The following is a 26917-nucleotide window of genomic DNA, read 5'->3' as shown; positions in this document are numbered from 1 at the left end:
GAAGAAGGGTGTCTTCCCTCCCAGGGTAGGAACTTTTTGAAATTTGATGTATTAAAATCATGTTTTAGTGCACTGTAGAAGTATGATTTCAATGGTTTTTGTATGAAGTATTTTTAAGAGGTAACTTTTTAAGGGGTAACTTTATCCACACAAAGGGTGATGGATGTATTGAACAAGCTGCCAGAGGAGGTAGTTGAGGCAGGGACCATCCCAACATTTAAGAAAAAGTTAGACTGATACATGGATAGGACAGGTTTGGAGGTATGGACCAAAAGCAGGTAGCGTAGCTGGGACATGTTGGCGGGTGTCCCAGCATGTTTTCACACTGTATCACTCTATGACTACATTTTACCTCCACCATGCATGAATGCTTCAAAATCAAGTGATCGAGTTTTATTGCCATATACTCAAGCATAGAAACATAGAAAATAGGTGCAGGAATAGGCCATCGGCCCTTCGAGCCAGCACTGCCATTCAATATGATCATGGCTATTCATCTAAAATCAGTACCTCTTTCCTGTTTTTTCCCCATATCCCTTGATGTCGTTAGCCCCAAGAACTAAATGTAACTCTCTCTTGAAAACATCCAGTGAATTGCCCTGCACTGCCTTCTGTGGCAGAGAATTCCAGATTCACAACTCTCTGCGTGAAGAAAGTTTGTTCTCATCTCAGTCCTAACTGGCCCCCCCTTTATTCTTAAACTGTGACCCATGGTTCTGAACGCATCCAACATAGAAACATAGAAACATAGAAAATAGGTGCAGGAGTAGGCCATTCGGCCCTTTGAGCCTGCACCGCCATTCAATATGATCATGGCTGATCATCCAACTCAGTATCCTGTACCTGCCTTCTCTCCATACCACCTGATCCCTGTACCTCTGTACTCCCTCTATGGCAAGAATGTCTTTCCTCAGATTAGGAGACCAAAACTGTACGCAATACTCCAGGTGTGGTCTTACCAAGACCCTGTACAACTGCAGTAGAACCTCCCTGCTCCTATACTCAAATCCTTTTGCTATGAATGCTAACATACCATTCGCCTTCTTCACTGCCTGCTGCACCTGCATGCCTACTTTTAATGACTGGTGTACCATGACACTCAGGTCTCGTTGCATCTCCCCCTTTCCTAATCGGCCACCATTCAGATAATAATCTACTTTCCTGTTTTTGCCACCAAAGTGGATAACCTCACATTTATCCACATTATACTGCATTTGCCATGCATTTGCCCACTCACCCAGCCTATCCAAGTCACCTTGCAGCCTCCTAGCATCCTCCTCACAGCTAACACTGCCCCCCAGCATCGTGTCATCCGCAAACTTGGAGATGTTGCATTCAATTCCCTCGTCCAAATCATGAATATATATCGTAAATAGCTGGGGTCCCAGAACTGAGCCTTGCGGTACCCCACTAGTCACTGCCTGCCATTGTGAAAAGGACCCGTTTACTCCTACTCTTTGCTTCCTGTTTGCCAGCCAGTTCTCTATCCACATCAATACTGAACCCCCAATACCATGTGCTTTAAGTTTGTATACTAATCTCTTATGTGGGACCTTGTCGAAAGCCTTCTGAAAGTCCAGATATAACACATCCACTGGTTCTCCCTTATCCACTCTACTAGTTATATCCTCGAAAAATTCTATAAGATTAGTCAGACATGATTTACCCTTCATAAATCCATGCTGACTTTGTCCAATGATTTCACCACTTTCCAAATGTGCTGCTATCCCATCTTTAATAACTGATTCTACTCCAGAATCTAAAGAGTTTTGAAAAATTATCACTAATGCATCCACTATTTCTGGGGCTACTTCCTTAAGTACTCTGGGATGCAGCTTATCTGGCCCTGGGGATTTATCGGCCTTTAATTCATTCAATTTACCCAACAACACTTCCCGGCTAACCTGGATTTCACTCAGTTCCTCCATCTCATTTGACCCCCGGTCCCCTGCTATTTCCGGCAGATTATTTATGTCTTCCTTAGTGAAGACAGAACCAAAGTAGTTATTCAATTGGTCTGCCATGTCCTTGTTCCCCATGATCAATTCACCCGTTTCTGACTGCAAGGGACCTACATTTGTTTTAACTAATCTTTTTCTCTTCACATATCTATAAAAGCTTTTGCAGTCAGTTTTTATGTTCCCTGCCAGTTTTCGTTCATAATCTATTTTCCCTTTCCTAATTAAGTCCTTTGTCCTCCTCTGCTGATCTCTGAATTTCTCCCAGTCCTCTGGTAGGCTGCTTTTTCTGGCTAATTTGTATGCTTCATCTTTTGTTTTGATACTATCCCTGATTTCCCTTGTTATCCACGGATGCACTACCTTCCCTGATTTATTTTTTTGCCAAACTGGGATGTACAACTGTTGTAGTTCATCCATGCAGTCTTTAAATGCCTTCCATTGCATAACCACCGTCAACCCATTAAGAATCAATCGCCAGTCTATCTTGGCCAATTCACGTCTCATACCCTCAAAGTTACCTTTCTTTAAGTTCAGGACCCTTGTTTCTGAATTAACGATGTCACTCTCCATCCTAATGAAGAACTCAACCATATTATGGTCACTCTTGCCCAAAGGGCCACGCACAACAAGACTGCTAACTAACCCTTCCTCATTACTCAATACCCAGTCTAGAATAGCCTGCTCTCTCGTTGGTTCCTCTTCATGTTGGTTTAGAATACTATCCCGCATACATTCCAAGAAATCCTCTTCCTCAGCACCCTTGCCAATTTGATTCACCCAACCTATATGTAGATTGAAGTCACCCATTATAACTGTTTTACCTTTGTTGCACGCATTTCTAATTTCCTGTTTGATGCCATCCCCAACTCCACTACTACTGTTAGGTGGCCTGTACACAACTCCCACTAGCGTTTTCTGCCCCGTAGTGTTTCGCAGCTCTACCCATATCGATTCCACATCCTCAAAGCTAATGTCCTTCCTTTCTATTGCATTAATCTGCTCTCTAACCAGCAACGCTGCCCCACCTCCTTTCCCTTTCTGTCTATCCCTCCTGAATATTGAATATCCCTGGATGTTCAGCTCCCAGCCTTGGTCACCCTGGAGCCATGTCTCTGTGATCCTAACTATATCATAGTCATTAATAGCTATCTGCACATTCAACTCATCCACCTTATTACGAATGCTCCTAGCATTGAGACACAAAGCCTTCAGGCTTGTTTTTTACAACACTCTTACCCCTTATACTATTATGCTGAAAAGTGGCCCTTTTTGATTTTTGCCCTGGATTTGCCGGCCTGCCACTTTTACTTTTCACCTTGCTACATTGCTTCTACCCTCATTTTACACCCCTCTGTCTCTACGCTCACACATTTAAGAAACCCTTTCCCTTTAACTCCATCCTCCACTAGCCCATTCGACACCCCACCCCCCTTATTCAGTTTAAAACCACCCGTGTAGCAGTGGAAAACCTGCCTGCCAGAATGCTGGTCCCACACCTGTTAAGATGCAATCTGTCCCTTTTGTACAGTTCCCCCTTACCCCAAAACAGATCCCAGTGATCTAAGAATCTAAATCCCTGCCCCGTGCACCAGTTCCTCAGCCACACGTTCAGGTCCCGTATCTCCCTGTTCCTGCTCTCGCCAGCACAAGGAACTGGAAGCAAACCGGAGATAACAACCCTGGAGGTCCTGCTTTTCAGCATTTTTCCGAGCTCTCTAAAGTCACGCTGCGGAATATTCATCCCCTTCTTTCCGACATCGTTTGTGCCGACATGCACTACCACTTCCAGATGTTCACCTTCGCCCTTGAGGATTTTCTGCACTCTGTCCGTGACATCCTGGATCCTGGCACCAGGGAGGCAGCACACCATCCTCGCATCCCGTCTGTTGCCGCAGAAACCCCTGTCCATACCTCTCACAATGGAGTCTCCCACTACAATGGCGTTGCCTGCCTTAGGCCTTTTTGGTTTTGGCTCAACAGCCCTATTCGCATCGCAAGCCAGTCCGCCGCTCAATGTAAACACGTCTTCTGTCCCGACAGCTTCTAAGTGGGTGAACCTGTTCACAAGAGGTACAACACCCGGGGACATTGGCATTCCATGCTTCCCTCCCTTTCTCACTGTCTCCCACCTTCTCTCTTCCAGTACCTTAGGTGTAACAATCTTACTGTAGGACTTGTTGAGGAACGACTCCGTTTCTTGGACGAACCGGAGGTCATCCACTTGCTTCTCCAGTTCCTCAACACGGTCCTTCAGGAGCTCTACCTGGATGCACTTCTCGCATTTGTAGCAGCCAGTGGCACCAACGGTGTCCTTGACCTCCCACATACTGCAGGCATCGCACTGAATCAGCTTGCCTGACATCTCCTGCTTTCGTCTCAACATCGGGAACATTTTTCCTGCAGTTACAGTAAGTGAAAATCTAGCAGGCAAGCAGGATGCTTTTACCAACCACCCCCATTTGAAGTCCACTATCTTCCACCGTTTCTACCCAGTGCTTGGTACTTACTTCCAGCAGCCACTGGTTATCCTCCAGGATGCACCGAGCCGCAGCCTGATCCATGCCGGTCACCTGGGTGAATTCGGCACAGAGACTCTCTCTCTCCCCCCCTCTCTTCCACTCTCTCTCCTCTCAACCCCCCTCTCTCCCCCCTCTCTGCCACTCTCTCTCCTCTCAACCCCCGTCTCTCCCCCCCCCCTCTATCTCCCCCCTCCCCCTCTCTCTCTCCTCTCTCCCTCTCTGTCTCTCCTCTCCCCCCTCTCTCTCCCCGTCTCCCTCCTCTCACTCTCTCCCCTTCGCTCTCTTCTCTCTCCCCCTCTCCCCCCATCTCTCCTCTCTTCCCCTCTCTCTCTCTTCCACTCTATTCCTCCCACCTCACTCTTCCTCCTCTCTCTCTCTTTCCCTCTCTCCTCTCTCCCTCTCTCTCCCCTCACTCTCTCTCCCCTCTCTTTCCCCTAACTCTCTCTCCCCTCTCTTTCCCCCAACTCTCACTCCCCTTCTCTCTCTCCCCTCTCTCTCTCCCTCACTCTCTCTACTATCTCTCCCCCTCTCTCTCCCCCCTCGCTTTCCATTCTCTCCCCTCTCTCTCTTTCTCCCTCCCTCTCTATCTCCCCCTCTCTCTCCCTCTCCCTCTCCACACACTCTCCCCTCTCTGTCTCTCCTCTCACCTCTCTCTCTGCCCTCTCTCTCTCATCTCTCTCTCCTCCTCTCTCTCCCTCTCTCTCTCCCTCTCTCTCCCCCATTTTTCCCTCTCACCTCACTCTCCCCCTGGCTCTCTCTCCCCTCTCTATCTCCTCTTTCTCTTTGCCCCCTCCATCTCTCTCTCTTTCCCCCATTTCTCTCTTTCCCCCTCTCTCCCTCTTCCCCCTCTCTCTTTTACCACCCCTCTCTCTTCCCCCTCTCTCTCCCATTCTCACCTACCCTCTCCTCCCTCTCCACCCCCTCTCACTCTTCCCTCTTTCTCCCTCTCACCCCTCTCTCTCTTCACCCCCCTCCCACCTCACTCTCCCCCCTCTCTCTCCCCTACCTCTCTCCCCACTCCACTCCCTCTTCTCTCTCTCCATTCACTCCCCCTCTATCTCTTCCCTCTCTCTCCTCTCACCCCACTCTCTCTCCCCCCACTGTCTCCCTGTCTCCTTCCCCCCTCTCTCTCTCCACCTCTCTTTGAGAGTCTGTTCCTTCGACACAGAGACTCTCGCGGCAGCGGCACAACGCCTCCGACTCCCCCGACGACTGGGACTTGCACTGTCCGGAGTGCTCCACGGCCAGAGCTGCAGCGAGCGACTCGCAGCCCCGCAAAACACTCGACTGCCCCGGCAAAAACACATGCCAGTCCTGTCTCCCCGCATCTGTTTCCGCCGCTGGTTCTGCTCCCATCCCTCCCTCAGCCCCGGCTCTCCAATACCCGCGGACCATGCAGTTTATCCGAGTTTTGAAATTTTCGTTGATCACAGAATTTCTCACCACAGAGCGTGAGAAATTTCTGATCAGCGTGAGGGCGTGAGAGTTTGCTTGAGGGCGTGAGTCTCACGCTCAAAGTGTGAGAGTTGGTAGCCCTGTTACTACTAATATCTGCGATCTCCTTACATATTTGCTCTTCAAATTCTCGCTACCCATTAGGCGGTCTATAATACACCCCTATAAGTGTTGCTACACCTTTCCCATTTCTCAGTTCCATCCAAATAGCCTCCCTAGACAAGCCCTCTAATCTATCCTGCCAAAGCACTGCTGTAATATCTTCCCTGACAAGCAATGCAACACCTCCACTTCTTGCCCCTCCAATTCTATCACACCTGAAGCAAAAAAATCCTGGAATATTTAGTTTCCAATCACAGCCCTCCTGCAACCATGTTTCACTGATCGACACAACATCATACTTCCAGGTGTCAATCCAGACTCTAAGCTCATCCACCTTTCTTACAATGCTCCTAGCATTAAAATATACACATTTAAGAAACCCACCACCTCGTATTCTCTGTTTATTATCTTTTTCTTCTTTCTCCCCTACATTTTGTGTCCGAGTGCTACCCTTCTCTGCCTCCTGCCTCACACACTGACTACTAGCTTTCCCTATTTGAGTCCCTCCCCCCAACCATTCTAGTTTAAAGTCTCCTCAGTAGCCTTTGCAAATCTCTGCAGTCTCTGTCTTACTGCAGTAGACTTTCACCTCTTGCTTATCCTCTATAACTCTGCCTTAAGAATATTCAAAGATTCTGCTTCCACTGCCATTAGAGGAAGAGAAATTCCAAGACTCATGACTTTCTGAGAGAAAAGAAATTCACAATCTCTATTTTAAATGGCAATCCTTATTTTTAAACTGTGATCCCCAGCTTTAAGAAAAAATAAATAAAAACTAACAAACTCAGTGGGTGAGGCAGTACGTGTGGAGGCAGAGATATTCAATGTTTTGGTTTAAATGTTAAATCAGGCGATTCAATTAATTGATTAAAAAAAATAACTAATTGAGTTAGTTTCCAAGCACAAAACTAATTTCTAAATATAAGAGTGGAATTTTACAAATGCTTCAATTTTGAACAGAATCTTGATGTGCATTGGGGGAAGCCAGTTATAATTCAATTTTTATTTTATGAATGTAGAGCATGTGCTTAGATATATTAAATGCAGTGTGATAACTTTGCATTTAGATCATGTTAATTGCACCATGTATGCAATGTTTTAAGCTTGGTTCCTTCACAATGACGCATCCTTTGGGAAGAGGAAATGACTCTTTAACATCTATATTCATCTTATTATTATTCTAGTGTACCGCACTTTGAGCTTTACCTTTGCATTGTTTGTGATTTTTCATCGACCTTGACCATATATTTGTAACAGGTCGAATTTGAAGTTCACGATTTCTACTTCAGGAACAGTGCACCAGTCACGGTACACATTTCAGTGAGGACAGCTGATACCAATGCTCCCAGAGTTTCCTGGAACATGGGTAAGCTTCATTCTGATAAATTGAATTGTTGGAGAGAAACTAAGTTGGAGCGAGTTTTTCCGACTGAAAGGCTTAGTTCACAAACGATACAAGCAAAGACCGGCAGATTATTTTTGCTCAATTATAATCAAACAAGCCTCTGGCCAATTTAGTGATGCTTACATAAAGTGTGTGCAAAGTTATGATGTTAAACCATGCCAATGTTCATGAATATAGCAAATCCCATTTGTGAACTATTTGATTTATGGTTGAGGATTAACAAAGTCCAACTTCTCACAAATTTGAAAGTCTTTTTGTGTTTGGGATTTTTTTAATATAAAAGACCTAAAGAGAATAGACACCAAGTTACCAAATGCTTTCAAAAAACATAAGAAAAGGCACTTATGTAGGAAGGAACTGCAGAAGCTGCTGGTGTCCTTCTACCGCTGCTCCATCGAGAGTGTGCTGGCGTACTGTATAACCACATGGTATGCCAGCTGCTCTGCAGCGGACAGGAGAGCCCTTCAAAGGGTCATCAACACCGCACAAAAAATCACTGGCTGCCCACTGCCCTCCCTGAAGGACATCTTCAGCTCTCGCTGCCTTGGCAGGGCAGCCAACATCCTGAAGGACCCTTCCCACCCTGGACACAACCTGTTCCACCTGCTGCCCTCTGGCAGACGGTACAGGTCTTTCAAAACTCGCACAAACAGACTCAGAGACAGCTTCTACCCCATAGCCATACGTGAACTTAACAATGCAAAATAAGAAATAACACTCACATTCAACTGAATGGTTCTATCTCAGCTGCTATTGTTATTTATCTGTAATTTTTTATTTTTTTATTTTTTATATGTATATATTTTTACCTTTTCTTATATATTTAAAATTGCTCTTGTGAATCGCACCGTGGGATTGACTTTTAAATTTTGTTGTACCATGTGCAATGACAATAAAGAGATTCATTCATTCATTCATGCTGGTTTATACCCAAGATAGACACAAAATGCTGGCGTAACTCAGTGGGTCAGGCAGTATCTTTGGAGAAAAAGAATAGGACAAATGGGCGGCACGATGGCGAAGCAGTAGAGCTGCTGCCTACAGCGCTAGAGACCCGGGTTGGATCCTCACTATGGCTGCTTGTCTTTACGGAGTTTGTACCTTCTCCCCGTGACATGCATACTGTAGGTTTTCTCCACGTGCTCCGGTTTCCTCACTCTTTCCAAAGACGTGCAGGTTTGTAGGTTAATTGGCTTCTGTAAATTGTCCCCAGTGTGTGGGATAGAACTAGTGTGTGGGTGATCAATGGTCGGCGCAGACCTGGCGGGCCGAAGGGCCTGTTTTCACGCTGTATCTCTAAAAATATATATTAAAATTATGGCAATAAGAACATGTGGCTGTATCTCCTGTAGTGAACACTCACATTTTAAAATCTTTCTACCATTTTCAAGGCATAAGTCGGAAGCATAATAAAATCATAACCATTTGCCTGGATGAGTGCAGTTCTGACAATTCTCCCCACAACTGCTTGATTACCACCTCATTGCCACGCTAAACATCATTCCCTACTCCACCAGTGTACAATGGCTGCAGTGTGCAACATCTACAAAATGCACCACAGTGACACACCAAGGCTATTCTAAAAACACTTCTCAAATATTTGAAGATGGAAACAAAATAATGGAGCAACTCAACAGGTCAGACAGCATCTCTGGAAAATACGGGCGGGCGACATTTCAGGTCGGGGCCCTTCTTCAGATGAAAGTATAGGATCTGAAGTAGAAGAAATGAAGAAGAAGACTGAAGGATTTGAAGAAGGGTTCCAACCCATAACGTACCCCCATTCTTATTCTTCAGATATGCTGCCTGACTGACTGAGTTACTCCAGCACTTTGTGTCTATCTTCAGTCTTAATCAGCAACTGCTGTTGCTTTCTTCATATCTCAAATATTTGACTTCCTATATTGAGTAGGACAAAGGAAGCAGGAACATGGGATATTGGCTCCTGCAGCTTTTCCTCCAAATCACCATCCTGCCTTGGTTCATCGATTGCATTGATTGTAAGGTACAGCATAGAAACAGGTCCTTCAGCCCACTGAGTCCATGTAGACCACCAAACATATATGAATGTTATCTAATTTTCTCATCCACTCCCTGCACACTAGAGGCAATTCATAGAAGCCTATTAACTTATAAACCTGTGTTCAAGAAGGAACTGCAGATGCTGGAAGATCGAAGGTACACAAAAATGCTGGAGAAACTCAGCGGGTGCAGCAGCATCTATGGAGCGAAGGAAATAGGTGACGTTTCGGGCCGAAACCCTTCTTCAGACTCTGAAGAAGGGTTTCAGCCCGAAACGCAACTTATAAACCTGCATGTCTTTGGGATGTGGGAGGAAACCAGCCGGAGACAACTAATGTCATCACAGAGAGAACGTGAAAACTCCATGCAGTTAGCATCCGTGGACATGATCAAACTCAGGTCTCTGTGAGTCAGCAGCTTTATCAGCAGCACCTCTGAGCTGCTGGTCTTTCATCATTATTGGGTCTAAAACCAAGAACTTTCTACCAATTGTGGGACTATCCTCACCTGAAGGGGTGCAGCAGTTTGAGATGGTGGCTCAATACCTCTATACCAATGGCTATTAGGGTGAGAAACAAAGGCTGGCTTTGTCAGCAATGCCCAGATCCCAAAACATTAAGTTTGTTCAAAAGAGTACTCTCCTTACTGGCAAATTGTGTTTTCACATGCATCATTGCTATCTATTGGCTAAAATAAACAATATTTCATCACTAAATTTCTCTCAATTCCCTTTCTTTCTTTGCTCAGATTTTACCATCTAAAAATGATTTGGCAAATTATTTAATGATTTCTAATAATTTAGTCCGCACACAAAGATATATTCGTATCTGCTGAATATTTTGGAACCTGAAATTACAAATGAATAAATATACACGTGTAAGCATTTCATTGTTTAGTTTAGTTTATTATTATTGTCACATGTACCGAGGTACAGTTAAAAGCTTTTGTTTGCATGTTATCTGGTCAAAGAAAATAATATACATGAATACAATCAAGCCATTCACAGTACACAGATAAAGGATACAGGTACAACATACATTACAGTATAACATAGAGTGCAAGATATAACATTGTAGTCCGAAAAAGTCTGATGAAAGATGGTCCAAAGGTCTACATTGAGGTAATAATAATAATAATACATTTTATTTATGGGCGCCTTTCAAGAGTCTCAAGGACACCTTACAAAAATTTTGCAGGTAGAGGAAAAACATGTAAGGGGAATGAAATAAATAGTAGAGACATGACTAGTACGTAGGTAGACCTCATAGGCCATAAAGTCACCACTTTCAGCAATGATAATGAGCTAACATTCACCATGTTTAATTCTGTTTTGCAGGACTTGATCTATTGGAAGGCCAGTCTCGACCTATCACCTGGGAACAGTTTCAAGTCGTGGACAATGACGACATCACTGCAGTTCGTTTGGTTACTGTGGCCGGCTTACAACATGGACGGTTAACAGTAAGAGGTTAATATCCTTTCACCAAGCTGGCGAATGGACTCCCAGAAACTCACCAAAGGAGAAATTCCTTTTCCCTGATATAATTAATAATTTGATCCATATTTTTAAACTGTGGGACCCGGCTTGATGTCTTCTATTCCAAAGTAGAATCTACCAGAGTGTTCATTACAAGATTGAGATGCAACACCGCAAAGTCACTCACTGTAATTCCCAATTTGTAGGTTGGTGGTTCTTGGCCAAGTGGGATTGGGAAGGAGAATTAAGGTGTTTAGCAACTGGGAGATCAGGTAGGTTCAGGCGGACTGAGCGAAGGTGTCCAGCGAAACGATTGCCCAGTCTACGTTTGGTCTCGCCAATGTATGAGAGTCCACATCTGAAATGTGCGTGTATGTATATAGTGAGTCAGTGGTCAAATATGATGTGCAAAACCATTTACATATAAGAACCCCAGTCACAGCCCTTTTTAAAATTAATTCCCAAGGGAAAGTATGATGTCATATTAATGCACAGAAGTAATCCAATTTGTGGACTAACCTGAATAATTTATGTTCTTTGCAGGTGGAAAAGGCTTCATGTTTACAGTCAATGACATCAAAGCAGGTGTTGTCCGCTATCATCATGATGACAGTGACACTGCAAATGATTTCATTGTATTCAGAATTTTTGATGGTCTTCATAGCACCCGACACAAATTCCCTATCAAGATCTTACCCAAAGATGACAGTCCTCCATTCCTTATCAACAATGTAATCTTTGAACTGTGCGAGGACCACGAAATGCTGATTGAGAAGTTTATGCTTCAAGCATCAGACATGGACTCAAGTGATGACTACGTCTTGTTCAAAATCATCAAAACTCCACAAGCTGGAGAGATCATTAAAAGAACAGCTCCTGGTCTGACAGGTATCTTTTAACCCAGCCTGATGATTAAAACATCAATCACTTTATTCTTCCCAGACTTTCAGTTTCGGTTGCTTCCTTTACTCTGGCTCCAAAATACATCCATATCCTTGCCTTAATTCAAAGTCCCTGTTGTATAAGTGTGACACTTCTTTGCCATGGTAAGCCTGCATGATACTTGTTTTGCAAAAGTCACCAATATTAGTGGATGTGTTAAACACCAAGTCTACTTTAGAATTAAATTGACCTATTCACCAATAAAGCAGAAAACCTGCTGTAATCTGTAATCTTGAAACCACATGCCAACAAATTCAGAAAAAAATCCTCTTCCCAGCTGTTATCTGACTCGAAGGGACCTCACATATGCTATGGATGTATTCTTGATCTTCCAGTCTATCCCATTGTCCCTCCTCCCATTGATACAGAACTTTTGCATTTTTTAGCTTGAAATTGCACAATATGGTGCATACTGTAGCGAGTCTTTTAACTTACACTTGAATGCAATATATATGCTTTAAATTGGATTAGCTATGAATAAGGTTAGACTAAATTACATTCCTAATTACATTCCACAGTAGAGCCCAGGCTCTGATCAACACGTGCAGCACATGAATGATCTTAGTGTATTCATGTATGGAAATCAGGTTATAATCAAACACTTGGCCCATGTTGACCAACCTAGGTCTCACTGCACACCTGGTACTACTGGCCCTGACTCTAGTTGCATACCTTCTCTCATTCCTATCCCTGAGTCCAGCCTTACACCTGGCCCCCTATTCTACCCTGATCATAGCTGCTTACCTGCTTAGGTTCCCAGTGCTGAACACTCACCTGGTCCCAGCTTTGACTGCACACCTAGTACTATTCCAGACCTTGACTCTGGATGCACACTTGGCCTTGCTCCTAGCCCCTTTGCACTGACAATATATCTGGCCCACACATAAAGCCCCATATCTGACCCCCTGGACTTAACCTATTACGTTCAAGTCCACTGGTGCTTATCTAATGCATTAATCCTCTATGGGGCACTTCACATACCAAATTATGGATAACAACATTTGCTACATTCATTGGCTTCCTTGTTATCTAATATGCCCCTGTCCCACTTAGGAAACCTGAACGGAAACCTCTGGAGACTTTGCACCCCACCAAAGGTTTCCGTGCAATTCCCGGAGGTTCCCGGAGGTTTTTGTCAGTCTCCCCACCTGCTTCCACTACCTGCAACCTCTGGCAACCACCTGCAACTTCCGGGAACCGCACGGAAACCTCTCTCCTCTCTCTATTTCCTCTTTCCCCCCTCTCTTCCCCCTCTCTCTCTCCCCCTCTCTCCCTCCCCCTCTCTCTCTTCCCCCCTCTCCCATCTCAATCTCCCCCTCTCTCTCTCCCCCTTTCTCTATCTCTCTCCCCTACCTCTCTCTCCCCCTCTTTCCTCTCTCTCCCCCCTCTCCCTCTCCTCTCTCCCCATTCTCTCCCCCTCTGTCTCTCCCCTCTCTCTCCACTCACCCCTCTCTCTCTCCCTCCCTGTCTCCCTGTCTCCTTCCCCTCTCTCTCTCCGCCTCCCTTTGAGAGTCTCTGTCCTTTGGCACAGAGACTCTCACGGCAGCGGCGCAACGCTTCCGACGCCTCCGACGGCCCGGGACTCTTGCACTGAGGCTGCTCCATGGCCGGAGCTGCAGCGAGCGACTCGCCAGCCCCACAAACACTCGTCAGCCCGGCAAACACTCTCCAACCCCAGCTCCCGGCATCTGTCTCCGCCGCTCGTTCTGCTTCCATCCCACCCTCAGCCCCAGCTCTCCAACACCTGCGGCCCATGCAGTTTATCTGAGTTTTGACATTTTCATAGATCACAGAATTTCTCGCGACAGAGTGTGAGAAATTTGTGATCAGCGTGGGAGCGTGAGAGCGTGAGAATTTGTCCAAATGCTTGATTCTCACACTCAAAGCATGAGAGTTGGCAGCCCTGATGCTTGTACGAGGACCATTTTGGTCCATCGCCTTTGCCTGCTGATATTCTTGGGAGCGAACAAGGAAATTAAATCTGTAAACTCAGCATGGGTCATGAACTGAATCCAGAGCAGGACTCTCAAGATCTGTGTATTCAATGTGAATCAGTGTCTCTATCTGGACCACCCAGCAACTAGTAATAATGATAATTTATGTTCTCTCTGTCATGCACTATTAAAATACTTTGTTTATTGTTACTTGCTTTTATCAGGCTATCCTATCAACAGTTTCCTTCAGAGAGACCTCTACAATGGGGCAATCTACTATCGTCACTTGGGAGGAGAAATGTTTGAAGATTCCTTTGAGTTTATTCTGCTTGACAGTCATGACCCTCCAAACCTTTCAGAAACTCAGGTATATGTCTGTATCTAACCACTGTGTGGTCACAGGAATTGTGATAATGTGATGGAAAAAGAGATGAAAACATCTTTTCTGAAAAACAGAAAAAAATAGAGAGGATATAATGAATGGTTTCAAAACCATGAAAGCTTTAGGAATTAAGGAACATAAAATTAGCTTATTGTTGATAATTGTAGACTGGAAAAAAAAATCCAAATAATGCCAGCAATTTACTTTTTTATGGCGGCTCTGCGATTTTCTCTGCATATATATATTCAATTCCCTTTTAAAAATACAATTGAATTGAAGAGAGAATCAATCACGAAATTGCAAATGTAATTACTGAAGAAGGGTTTCGACCCTAAACGTTGCCTATTTCCTTCGCTCTAAAGATGCTGCCTCACCCGCTGAGTTTCTCCATCATTTTTGTCTACCTGTAATTACAATAAGCGCATTTTAATCAGATTTTCATCCCAACATAAATTGACAAAAGTAATTTGAAGGATGAATTTGCAGAATGCATTTGAGAGAGTTTTCTATAACAGGATGCCATGAAAGCAATTAGGACGCATCTTATCTCAGGACAAGTTGTTTAAGAGATAGAATTGATTGATTATCCGATCGTGAAGGGTCTTTGAAGGAAAAGTAATTAACAATTAGACAATTCTACAAGCAGTCAGAATGAAACAATCAGAAAATAGATTTTTTAAATAATGTCAAAATGTTGGGTAAATTGCATCAATTAGGAAATTAGATTAGATAGTTTTCTGATGGATAAACAACAGCATGCATTTAATGATACAGTTAAAAGTCTCCATTAAGCAGTAAATTATTCACCAGAAAAGTGGCCAAGTATGGAAGTTAAATATATTATTACTGTAAGGGGAAATTTATGCTGGCTTTGGTATGTATGCAGTGTGGTCACTGTTAATTACTGAAATGAAATAGTCACGCTGAGAAGTGGTTGAGAAAGAACAGCTCTGCTCATTACTATTTAGAAAAGTGAGTCATACAAGAATGCGGGCTGGACTGTGAGATTAGATGCAGGGGAGTTGTTTCCTTTAACTGTCAATCCATCACTACGGAATTAGATGTATGCTTTTAGGGGCCACACATTTTAAGTTGAAATGTGAAGAAATATTGTTATAGAGGTCACAGGTTATAGTCATGGAACCACACATGACGTAAATAGGTCCCTTTGGCCCAATTCATCCATGCTGACCAAGTTGCACCATCTAAGCTTGTCCCATTTCTGTGCACTTGCTCCCCCATATCCCTCCAAACCATTCCTATCCATGTATCTGCCCAAGTGTATTTTGCATGCTGTTATAGTACCTACTTCAACTATCTCCTCTGGCAGCTCATTCCATATACCCACTACTATCTGAGTGAAAGAGTTCTGACAGAAATAAGATACTCTCATTTTATTTCACTTAATGTTTTTACAAAAACATGGACAGTCACATGGGACTAAAGTAGAAACTGATAAATATAAAATTCAAAATATATATTTTCATTATTACTGAAGTTATAAAATTTTAATATGTTGCTATGAGAAACCTGTGTGCTAAATATTTTAAATTAGTTTTCTGGTCTCGAGATTGTTCAGAAGAAATTCTGTCTTATGGCATGATGGCATCAAACAGGAAATTAGAAATGCGTGCAACAAAGGTAAAACAGTTATAATGGGTGACTTCAATCTACATATAGATTGGGTGAATCAAATTGGCAAGGGTGCTGAGGAAGAGGATTTCTTGGAATGTATGCGGGATAGTTTTCTAAACCAACATGTAGAGGAACCAATGAGAGAGCAGGCTATTCTAGACTGGGTATTGAGTAATGAGGAATGGTTAGTTAGCAGTCTTGTTGTGCGTGGCCCCTTGGGCAAGAGTGACCATAATATGGTTGAGTTCTTCATTAGGATGGAGAGTGACATCGTTAATTCAGAAACAAGGGTCCTGAACTTAAAGAAAGGTAACTTTGAGGGTATGAGACGTGAATTGGCCAAGATAGACTGGCGATTGATTCTTAATGGGTTGACGGTGGATTATGCAATGGAAGGCATTTAAAGACTGCATGGATGAACTACAACAATTGTTCATCCCAGTTTGGCAAAAAAATAAATCAGGGAAGGTAGTGCATCCGTGGATAACAAGGGAAATCAGGGATAGTATCAAAACAAAAGATGAAGCGTACAAATTAGCCAGAAAAAGCAGCCTGCCAGAGGACTGGGAGAAATTCAGAGACCAGCAGAGGAGGACAAAGGACTTAATTAGGAAAGGGAAAATAGATTATTAAAGAAAACTGGCAGGGAACATAAAAACTGACTGCAAAAGCTTTTATAGATATGTGAAGAGAAAAAGATTAGTTAAAACAAATGTAGGTCCCTTGCATTCAGAAACGGGTGAATTGATCATGGGGAACAAGGACATGGCAGACCAATTGAATAACTACTTTGGTTCTGTCTTCACTAAGGAAGACATAAATAATCTGCTGGAAATAGCAGGGGACCGGGGGTCAAATGAGATGGAGGAACTGAGTGAAATCCAGGTTAGCCGGGAAGTGGTGTTAGGTAAATTGAATGGATTAAAGGCCGATAAATCCCCAGGGCCAGATAGGCTGCATCCCAGCGTATTTAAGGAAGTAGCCCCAGAAATAGTGTATGCATTAGTGATAATTTTTCAAAACTCTTTAGATTCTGGAGTAGTTCCTGAGGATTGGAGGGTAGCTAATGTAACACCACTTTTTAAAAAGGGAGGGAGAGAGTAAACGGGGAATTACAGACCAGTTAGTCTAACGTCGGTAGTGGGGAAACTGCTAGAATCAGTTATTAAAGATGGGATAGCAGCACATTTGGAAAGTGGTGAAATCATTGGACAAAATCAGCATGGATTTATGAAGGGTAAATCATGTCTGACGAATCTTATAGAATTTTTCGAGGATGTAACTAGTAGAGTGGATAAGGGAGAACCAGTGGATGTGTTATATCTGGACTTTCAGAAGGCTTTCGACAAGGTCCCACATAAGAGATTAGTATACACATTTAAAGCACACGGTATTGGGGGTTCAGTATTGATGTGGATAGAGAACTGGCTGGCAGACAGGAAGCAAAGAGTAGGAGTAAACGGGTCCTTTTCACAATGGCAGGCAGTGCTAGTGGGGTATCGCAAGGCTCAGTTCTGGGACCCCAGCTATTTACGATATATATTAATGATTTGGACGAGGGAATTGAATGCAACATCTCCAAGTTTGCGGATGACACGAAGCTGGGGGGCAGTGTTAGCTGTGAGGAGGATGCTAGGAGGCTGCAAGGTGACTTGGATAGGCTGGGTGAGTGGGCAAATGCATGGCAGATGCAGTATAATGTGGATAAATGTGAGGTTATCCACTTTGGTGGCAAAAACAGGAAAGTAGATTATTATTTGAATGGTGGCCGATTAGGAAAGGGGGAGATGCAACGAGACCTGGGTGTCATGGTACACCAGTCATTAAAAGTAGGCATGCAGGTGCAGCAGGCAGTGAAGAAGGCGAATGGTATGTTAGCATTCATAGCAAAAGGATTTGAGTATAGGAGCAGGGAGGTTCTACTGCAGTTGTACAGGGTCTTGGTGAGACCGCACCTGGAGTATTGCGTACAGTTTTGGTCTCCTAATCTGAGGAAAGACATTCTTGCCATAGAGGGAGTACAGAGAAGGTTCACCAGACTGATTCCTGGGATGTCAGGACTTTCATATGAAGAAAGACTGGATATACTCGGTTTGTACTCGCTAGAATTTTGAAGATTGAGGGGGGATCTTATAGAAACTTACAAAATTCTTAAGGGGTTGGACAGGCTAGACGCAGGAAGATTGTTCCTGATGTTGGCGAAGTCCAGAACAAGGGGTCACAGTTTAAGGATAAGGGGGAAATCTTTTAGGACCGAGATGAGGAAAACTTTTTTCACACAGAGAGTGATGAATCTCTGGAATTCTCTCCCGCAGAAGGTAGTTGAGGCCAGTTCATTGGCTATATTTAAGAGGGAGTTAGATGTGGCCCTTGTGGCTAAAGGGATCAGGGGGTATGGAGAGAAGGCAGGTACAGGATACTGAGTTGGATGATCAGCCGTGATCATATTGAATGGCGGTGCAGGCTCGAAGGGCCGAATGGCCTACTCCTGCACCTATTTTCTATGTTTCTATGTTTCTATGTTTATTACATTGCCATAAACACAATGATACCACTCCCTGGTTATGAAAGGGAGAATTATGCTTAAAAAATAGATGTTGACGTCAAATTATTAATTCAGTGATAACTGCACATGCACAGGTTGTGGTTAAGCAAGGGCTTATGGTCAACAACCTCTGTGCACTGTACAGTCCTACTGTCTGTGTGGAATTTGCATGTTCTCACTGCGACTCCGTGAGTTTACTCTGAGTACTCATGTTTCATAGTAGAAACATAAACACATAGAAAATAGGTGCAGGAGTAGGTCATTCGGCCCTTCGAGCCAGCACTGCCATTCAATATGATCATAGCTGATCATCCAGAATCAGTACCCCGTTCCTGCTTTCTCTCCATATCCCTTGATTCCGTTAGCCTTAAGAGCTATATCCAACTCTCTCTTGAATACATCTAGCGAATTGGCCTCCACTGCCTTATGTGGCAGAGAATTCCACACTCACAACTCTCTGGGTGAAAAGGTTTTCCCTCATCTCAGTCCTAAATGGCTTACCCCTTATTCTCAATCTGTGACCCCTGGTTCTGGACTCCCCCAACATCGGAAACATTTGTCCTGCATCTAGCCTGTCCAATTCCTTAAGAATTTTATATGTTTGTCTAAGATCCCCTCTCATCGAAATTCCAGTGGTTACAAGCCCAGTCGATCTATTCTTTCATCATATGTCAGTCCCACCATCCCGGGAATGAACCTGGTGAACCTACGCTGCACTCCCACCCATTTGCAAAAGAGGTGTGGGTTTGTAAGTTAATTGGCCTCTACAAAATGCCTATATTATGTAAGGAGTGGATGCGAAAGTGGGATAACATGGAACTAGTGCGAATGGGTTATTAATGATCGGTGTGGACTCGGTGGGCCCAAACAACAACCTGTCAGGTTTAACGAAAGTAAACACCAGCAGTGTCAGCGTCATTACAACAATGAATACCAGGGCCATTAGGGGGGGAACTCATCTTTGATTGCCAGCACAAAACAAATGCTGACAGCTTGTATTCACTTCCCTTAATTCAATTTAATGATTGTCGAGATCTTTGCAGATATTCAAAGCTAACCTGCAACAAAGAATGCAAGTCTTTCCTGGGTTATAAACGTCCGACTCATGGACACTATACATACGAATGAGCATTTGGGAGTCTGGCAAGATGGACAGGGATGGATATTATAGCTGCTGAAGGGTGCGGGCATCTTTTTCCGGGTGTAAATGGAGCACTTCTGCAGGCCTTCACTCCACACCCCAATAACGAGCCGCAATAATCGGGTGCTGGATCGAGCCGAACAAAGGTGGGAAGCGTGGAGCAGACACACTCGCTCACTCACTAAGTCAGTGAGGCAACTGGCGGCCATTCTTCCTGTGCTTGCTTGCTCTCCCATCATAACTGTTTCTGTGATCATCTCCCACACACTTTTTTTTTCATTTCTAACTTACAAACAGTTCGGGTTATGAGCAGTTCTCTGTCGTAAACCTATGGACTGCCTGTACCTTTTAACCTTACCTGAATGACAGCAGTAGATCGTCTGACCTACAGCGATCTTGCTTTACCCCTCCACCCCTTAGTGTTTTGAAGATGTGATTAGATTCTATCAAACTAATTCACCAAAGGAACACATAATTGACTCACTGAGCGGATGCGACCAGTGGTGTACCTCACTCCTGGCCAAACTTATTGAATAATGGGGACAGAACTTGCTGTGATTCCCCAAAAGTTCAATCACAGCAGAATGTTTCCCATTAACCACACATGCTTATTAACATAGGCAGTGTTTTAAAAGTTGACCCAGAACCTGCAGTTAGCAGCAAGACATTTGTGTTAAAGGCTCAATTACAAAGGAATACAAAGGTGCCTTATGCAGTTCACCCCTGCTTGGAATTTACTGTGAGAATCCCAGCCCTATCCTTTAAACTTGAGAGATACAGCATGGAAACAGGCCCTTTAACTCACTGAGTCCGTGCCGACCAACGAACTTCCCGAACCATCGAACTATCCTACACACTAGGGACAATTTACAATTTACAGAAGCCAATTAACCTACAAATCTGTAGGTCTTTGGAGTGTGAGAGGAAGCTGGAGCACCCTGGAGAAAACCCACGCAGTCACAGGGACAATGTACAAACTTCAGCGCCCATAGTCAGGATCGAACCTGAATCTCTGGTGCGGTAAGGCAACAATTCTACTGCTGCACCACTGTGCAGCCCTGTGAAAATAAACATTAAAATTCACAATGTGCTGTGGTTTGTCGCCAACATAATCAAAGACTTGTCCCACCCTGGTCACTCCTTCTCTCTGCTCATGTCTGGGAGAAAGTACAGAAGTTTAAAGGCCCGCATCGCCAGACTCATTAACAGCTTCTCTTCCTCTATTATCAGGCTTTGGAATGGTCCTTCCATAAGTTAGAGTACTGCTCAATTCACCTCTACACCATTGAGGACAATGGACTTCGTCTCAGCAACTGTTGCATTACAATGCGCCACAATGTTGAGAACTATATTCTGCAGTCTGTAACATCCCCTGTGCTCTATCTAAAATGCTTGCGTTTGAACTAATTGTACCTATGCATGGTATATCTGATGTGTTTATTTAGCATGCAAAACAAAGTATTTCTCTGTACCTCAGTGCATGAGTCAATAGTAAATCTAAACCTAAACATTATGTTTATTTCCTCATTAATGCTATAAAACTCTTGCAGTCCTTTCTCACGGAGTTAAATTTACTTGCAGACTGTAATTGTTCAGATCACCCCTGTGGATGATCAGCTTCCCAATGAAGCACCTGGAGTTGTCCGCCAGCTCGTCGTTAAAGAGACCGAGATGGCTCATCTGACGAAGAACCAGCTGCACTTCACAGACACCGAGTCTCCAAACGGGCAAATTGTATATACAATCACAACTCCACCCTTCTTTACTTCAGTATCTCGGTATGTGTATGCTTTCTCGACTACTTTGAACATTATGGCCATGCTGAACTATCTTAAGTATCTGGCAATGTATTTCACAAGATGTTGTTTTGAATTCCTTTGCAACATAATGATATTTGTAGGAATAATGCTTGAGACTGAGTGTCACAATTATGCAGGTTGAGACCTTTGAAGCAGCTGCTAAACAGGAGGTAGGGGTAGATTAGGAGGAAGCAAAGCAACACATGCAGTAACAAATGAAGCAGATTCAGAATACACAAAAACGCCGGAGAAACTCAGCGGGTGCAGCAGCATCTATGGAGCGAAGGAAATAGGCAATGTTTCGGCCCGAAACGTTGCCTATTTCCTTCGCTCCATAGATGCTGCTGCTGCATCCGCTAAGTTTCTCCAGCGTTTTTGTGTACCATCGATTTTCCAGCATCTGCAGTTCCTTCTTAAGAAGATTCAGGAGCATAGTTTGTTTTAGGCAGTCAACAAATGCCCAAAAGCATTGCATTTTTATTGAATAGAGGTCTGAACCAAAGTCATTGCTGTACAGAGAATGAACCAATTCATGTCCATATGCAGTAGGTTCTGGACATCACTCCGGATTGGTTTGAACATAGAACAAGGAACGGTACAGCGCAGCAACAGGCCCTTCGGCCCACAATGTCTTTGCCAAACATAATGCCAAGATAAACTAATCTCATCTGCTTGCACGGGATGCATATCACTCCATTCCCTGCAGGCTGGTATGATGATAAGTTGACGGCTTTGATACTTTGGAAGTATCATTAACATCACATAGGGGCTACCCAAAAATGAGATCCTGCAGACTCATTGTGGCTTTCATATTTTAATTGAGGTTTTAATCGCAGGAGCTGGAAATCTGAAACAGTCAGAAATGGATAATGCCGGAAACATTTGGCAGGCCAGGCAGCCACAATGGAAAGAGAAGCAGAGTTATCATCTCACGTCAAAGACATTTACAGAACCAGGAAAAAGAAAAAAAAAACAAGTTTGTTCTATGTTGCAGAGAAAGTGGAGGAGAGATGGATAAGGCACAGGGAATAATTCTGATAGGGTGAGGCCAGGCATGCTCGAATGATAAGCTGTTGATGGGCCTATTAGTTATCACATTGGCAAATGGAGAGCATTTCATTCCATTCATGACTTGTGCCGTGTAGAGGATGGGATGTCAGGCACAATTCTTGATGTTTGTGTAAAACGGGTCCATTAATCAAGTGAATGTTGTTGAATCGAGATATATGAAGTTCTAAAGGTGGGATCGTTCAAGGTTCTAACTGTATTTTTCCTTCTCTGATGAGGCTGCTTGATGCTGGGAAACTACTGCTGACTGACAGCATGAAGAAACTGATTAAAGAGTCCAGTGCTCCAATGCTCAGGTCATTTACACAGGTAATTAAAATGCTTTACTTTCAAATTTCCCTTTAAGAATTAAGAGCAAAAAACGTCTTCAATCCTTCTACTCTTTTTCTGAATCAATTCAGAGCAGTATAAAAATAGAACCCATGTCACAAATATGTCCATAAAAACCCATTGACCATTTCAAAGAGCCAGTTATTATTAATTAAAAGAATCCACAGATAGATAATAATAATAATAATAATAATAATAATAATAATATCTTTTATTGTCATTGCACGTCAGTGCAACGAGATTTAGTGTGCAGCTCCACTGATGTACAAGAAAGGTAAATAAATACAATACATAAATAAGCAAGCTGAATTGATTGACGTGACCATCTGAGGGAGACTGTCCAAAGGGGGTGGGCGGGGGGGCACTCATTAGGGCCGGTTCAGAGCCGCTATAGCAGATAAGGCACCCATTCACCCCATTGTTTCTGTGATAGTTTTTTGAAAGACCTAATGAACTCGTCTAATCCACCACCCTTGCCCCGCAGTACTGTAAATGTTCCCCTTCAGTAGCGCCACTTTGTAAGTTATTTTAAAGCTGCTTCTATCTTCATACAGTCCAGACCATAACAAGGTGGACAATGAAAGCTTAAAGAAAACTGTGTTTCAGAGGAAAAATTATTAAATGTGTAGGATTTACAACACATTTCCCAATTGGGCTGATAGAGACATGAAATATTAGCTTTCAAGTGTAAATTGGGTAAGCATCTGCAATTGAAAAAAATGAAACAAATTGGGCAGAAACCCATGGAGATTTTCAAAAGCATCTTTGAAAAAACAATAAAGGCTTGATAAGCTGAATGCACATGCACGATTCTTCTCTGATATTAAATGTCTCTCTGCATTTGAAAGATCTTACACTACCCAAGGTAGATCTTTGTCATGTGGGAACATGAGGGACAGTTGAAGTCAGAATGTGTAGGAAGGAACTGCAGATGCTGGTTTATTCCGAAGATAGACACAAAATGCTGAAGTAACTCAATGGATCAGGCAGCATCTCTCGAGAATAGGAATAGTTGAAGTTTCAGGCTGGGACTCTTCTTCAGAACGTTGGCTTACAGCAATGCACAATGTAGATGGTAAAGACTGCAGCTTTAATGCTTTAATGGTGAATCCAGACTCAAATGTGAGGAGTACTATCTGCTGACTCTGAGGCGCAATATTGTGCCTGCTACCCTCCAAGCCAATGGTGAACTTCCCAGCTTTTGCCAGAACTTTACTGAAGGTTGAAGCGATGGATAACGAGCCCATTTTACAAGTCGATACCATTGTCACAGCCTTGCGGTACAATGATGTTCAGATTTAGGGAACAACCGCAATAAAGTCAATTAATAGAATCATATGAAACCACTGAGTCTGCAAACACAGTTATGGCGAGCTGAAATAGTTAATACAGGGCTCTTACTGCTTTTGTTTTTGTCAGTGGCCTTCTGTGATTAATTGTAAGCGTTCTCTTTTGGTTTGTTTCAGGATGCCGTGAACCACCTGAGAGTGGCCTACATGCCTCCTCTGCAGGATATAGGGCCCTACCCACACCAGCTGCAGTTTCATTTCTCCGTCAGTAACCAACATGGTGGCACGTTAGTTGGCCTCTGCTTCAACATCACGGTTCTCCCGGTCAACAATCAAGCTCCTGAGGTAATGACCTACAAATTGGCACGACGTCAGTTCTGACTTCGATAACTGGCCTGGTGCCAGCTGATCCCTTTCTTCGGAGGTAGTTACATTTTTGAATGGTTTTGGACCTTTTTGCAGCAGGAGTTCAAAAAGTCATGCCAACAGCAGGCTTATCAATATTTTGTAGAAACAAGTCCCTTCAGATGCTGGTTGAGAAAAAAAAAAGAAACAAAGTGCTGGAGTAACCTAACAGGTCAGGCAGCATCTCTGCAGAACATGGATTGATGACATTTCGGGTGGGACCCTTCTTCGGACTGTCTGACTGTCTGACCCAAAACGTCACCTATCCACATTTGCCAGAGATGCTGCCTGACATGCTGAGTTACTCCTGCACATTGTGCATTATCAATATTTTGTCGCCTGATCTGCCAAGAAGCTAGTTGCTGCAGATTATGGTAGCAAAGTATCAGAGATTAGAGTAGCAGTATTTAAGATCACTGTGTGGATGTCAGTAAGTACTTTTAATTTCAAATTTCTATTGTCCGGATCTCTTATCTCCAAACTCTCATAGATAATGTTGGAGGTAAGGGCAATGCCAAACTGAAATGGCGTTGGTGAGCTCATACTAGAGGGCCAGTGTATTCATTGCAAATGTTTCTGTTCAGAAATCATAAGTAATGCCAGCAAAAAACAAACTGCTGAAGAAATACAGGGTCAGGCAGACAAAGGAATAGTTGACATTTTGGGTCAAGATCCTGTCTTGCTCCAGATATCACCATCTACATTCTCCTGTATCTCTGCAAAACCAATGCCATATAAAATAATGAAATACAACCAGAACATGCTGGAAACATTCAGCAGGTCCGTACGCACATGTGGACAGCGAAATAGTTAATATTTCAGGTTCTAGAACTTTTGTCAGAACATGGAAAGAGAAAAAAAAGCTTTCTTTTTCAGTTCTGATCAAGAGCCGAGAACCTGAAATATTGTTTCCATCTCCACAGGTGTTGCCTGACCTCCAGAGTGTTTCCAGCATTTTCTACTTTCATTTTGGATTCCCAGCATCTGAAGATTTTTGTTTATTTGAACAAACCCTCACATTGACCATGCTGGACTCCATGTAGACAAAAATGCTGGAGAAACTCAGCGGGTGAGGCAGCATCTATGGAGTGAAGGAAATAGGCAACGTTTTGGGTTGAGAATCCAGGATCACTGGTGACTTTATAGTGCAGCATAGCAAGAGAAGCTAAAGACAGACATAAATAAAATAATGTCACTGTGGGTCAATAGGATTAGCATGGGCAGATACTTGATTGTCAGCATGGACATGGTGGGCTAAAGGCCCTGTTACTGTGCCAGATGACTCAACGACTCCAATATAACTGATGACAAGATTACACTGTTCAAAAACAACTGGGTTCTCTGATATCATCAAGCTACAAGGAACCCTTTTTCACACAAAAGGTGGTGGATGTATGGAACAAGTTGCCAAAAGAGGTAGTTGAGGCAGGGACTATCCCAGCATTTAAGAACCAGTAGACAGGTACATGGATAGGACAGGGCTGGAGTGATTTGGACCAAATGCTGGCAGGTGGGATTAGTGTAACTGGGACATGTTGGTCGGTGTGGGCAAATTGGGCCGAAGGGCCTCTCTCCACACTCGTATCACTCTATGACTATGACTCTAACTAATCAATTCTTGCATTATTAACATTGAATGTGAATACCTCCTCCTGTTATAACTCGGGTGGGAAATTATCACCCCTATTTCTATCTCCCTCAAACAATGGTCCCTCTTAGACCCTTGGCACTTCTTAAGAAGTTTCCATCAACCCTGCACTGACCAACCACATGGAAATGTGAGGCTTTATTTTCCATTTTGCTCCAAAAGCAGCTGATGAAAATGAGGAATGATTTTCCTATTTCTATATAGATATACACAAATCAATTGACTGTCAAAGAAGGAGGAGTGGGCCAAATTACCATGGATCATCTGCGGGTAACTGATGTTGACACACTGGAGGATTACATCAAGGTTGTGCTGCAGAAGAAACCGGTGCACGGAGAAGTCGAAGTGAATGGAATTCCGATGATTGAAGGCAACATGTTCACGCTAGCAGATCTCAAGAAACTCAGAGTTAGGTGAGGAATCTTTTGTAGCAAACAAAGTATAATTATGGCGGCATTATTGCGGCACAGTGGCGCAGCGGTAGAGCTACTGCCTTACAGAGCCAGAGACCCAGGTTCGATCCTGACTGCAGGTGCTTGTTTGTACGGAGTTTGTACGTTCTCCCCATGACCTGTGTGGGTTTTCTCCAAGACTCCTCACACACTCCAAAGCCATGCAGGTTTGAAGGTTAATTGGCTTGGTATTAAAAAAAATTGAAAATTGGTCTCTAGGTCGCTGGTCGGTGCAGACGCGGTGGGCCGAAGGGCCTGCTTCCGCACTGTATCTCTAAACTAAACTAAAATGAACTACATAACTAGACAACTGTAAGCGGAGATATACAACATGGAAATGGTTTGAGGAACAATAGGGTCCATGTGGCCTTCACGTATGAAAGATAGGGTTTGACTATGAATGATG

The 26917-nt window shown here is 43.5% G+C and overlaps 1 protein-coding gene across 3 annotated transcripts in view; it reads left to right on the top strand.

The window, feature by feature from the left end:
• Positions 1-26917, top strand: part of frem1 (FRAS1 related extracellular matrix 1) — a 141577-nt gene that overhangs the window by 43101 nt on the left and 71559 nt on the right. For all 3 annotated transcript variants that reach the window (XM_033018045.1, XM_033018046.1, XM_033018047.1), the window contains 8 exons: positions 7295-7403; positions 10801-10932; positions 11485-11829; positions 14042-14184; positions 21102-21298; positions 22606-22696; positions 24184-24351; positions 26264-26472. In XM_033018045.1, coding sequence (XP_032873936.1) covers positions 7295-7403; positions 10801-10932; positions 11485-11829; positions 14042-14184; positions 21102-21298; positions 22606-22696; positions 24184-24351; positions 26264-26472 — 1394 coding nt within the window. The remainder of the gene's footprint in view (positions 1-7294; positions 7404-10800; positions 10933-11484; positions 11830-14041; positions 14185-21101; positions 21299-22605; positions 22697-24183; positions 24352-26263; positions 26473-26917) is intronic.

Source organism: Amblyraja radiata, chromosome 3 (genome assembly GCF_010909765.2).
Source record: "Amblyraja radiata isolate CabotCenter1 chromosome 3, sAmbRad1.1.pri, whole genome shotgun sequence".
In the NCBI taxonomy this organism is placed as follows: Eukaryota; Metazoa; Chordata; class Chondrichthyes; order Rajiformes; family Rajidae; genus Amblyraja; species Amblyraja radiata.
This window is presented reverse-complemented; position numbering and strand designations above follow the sequence as displayed.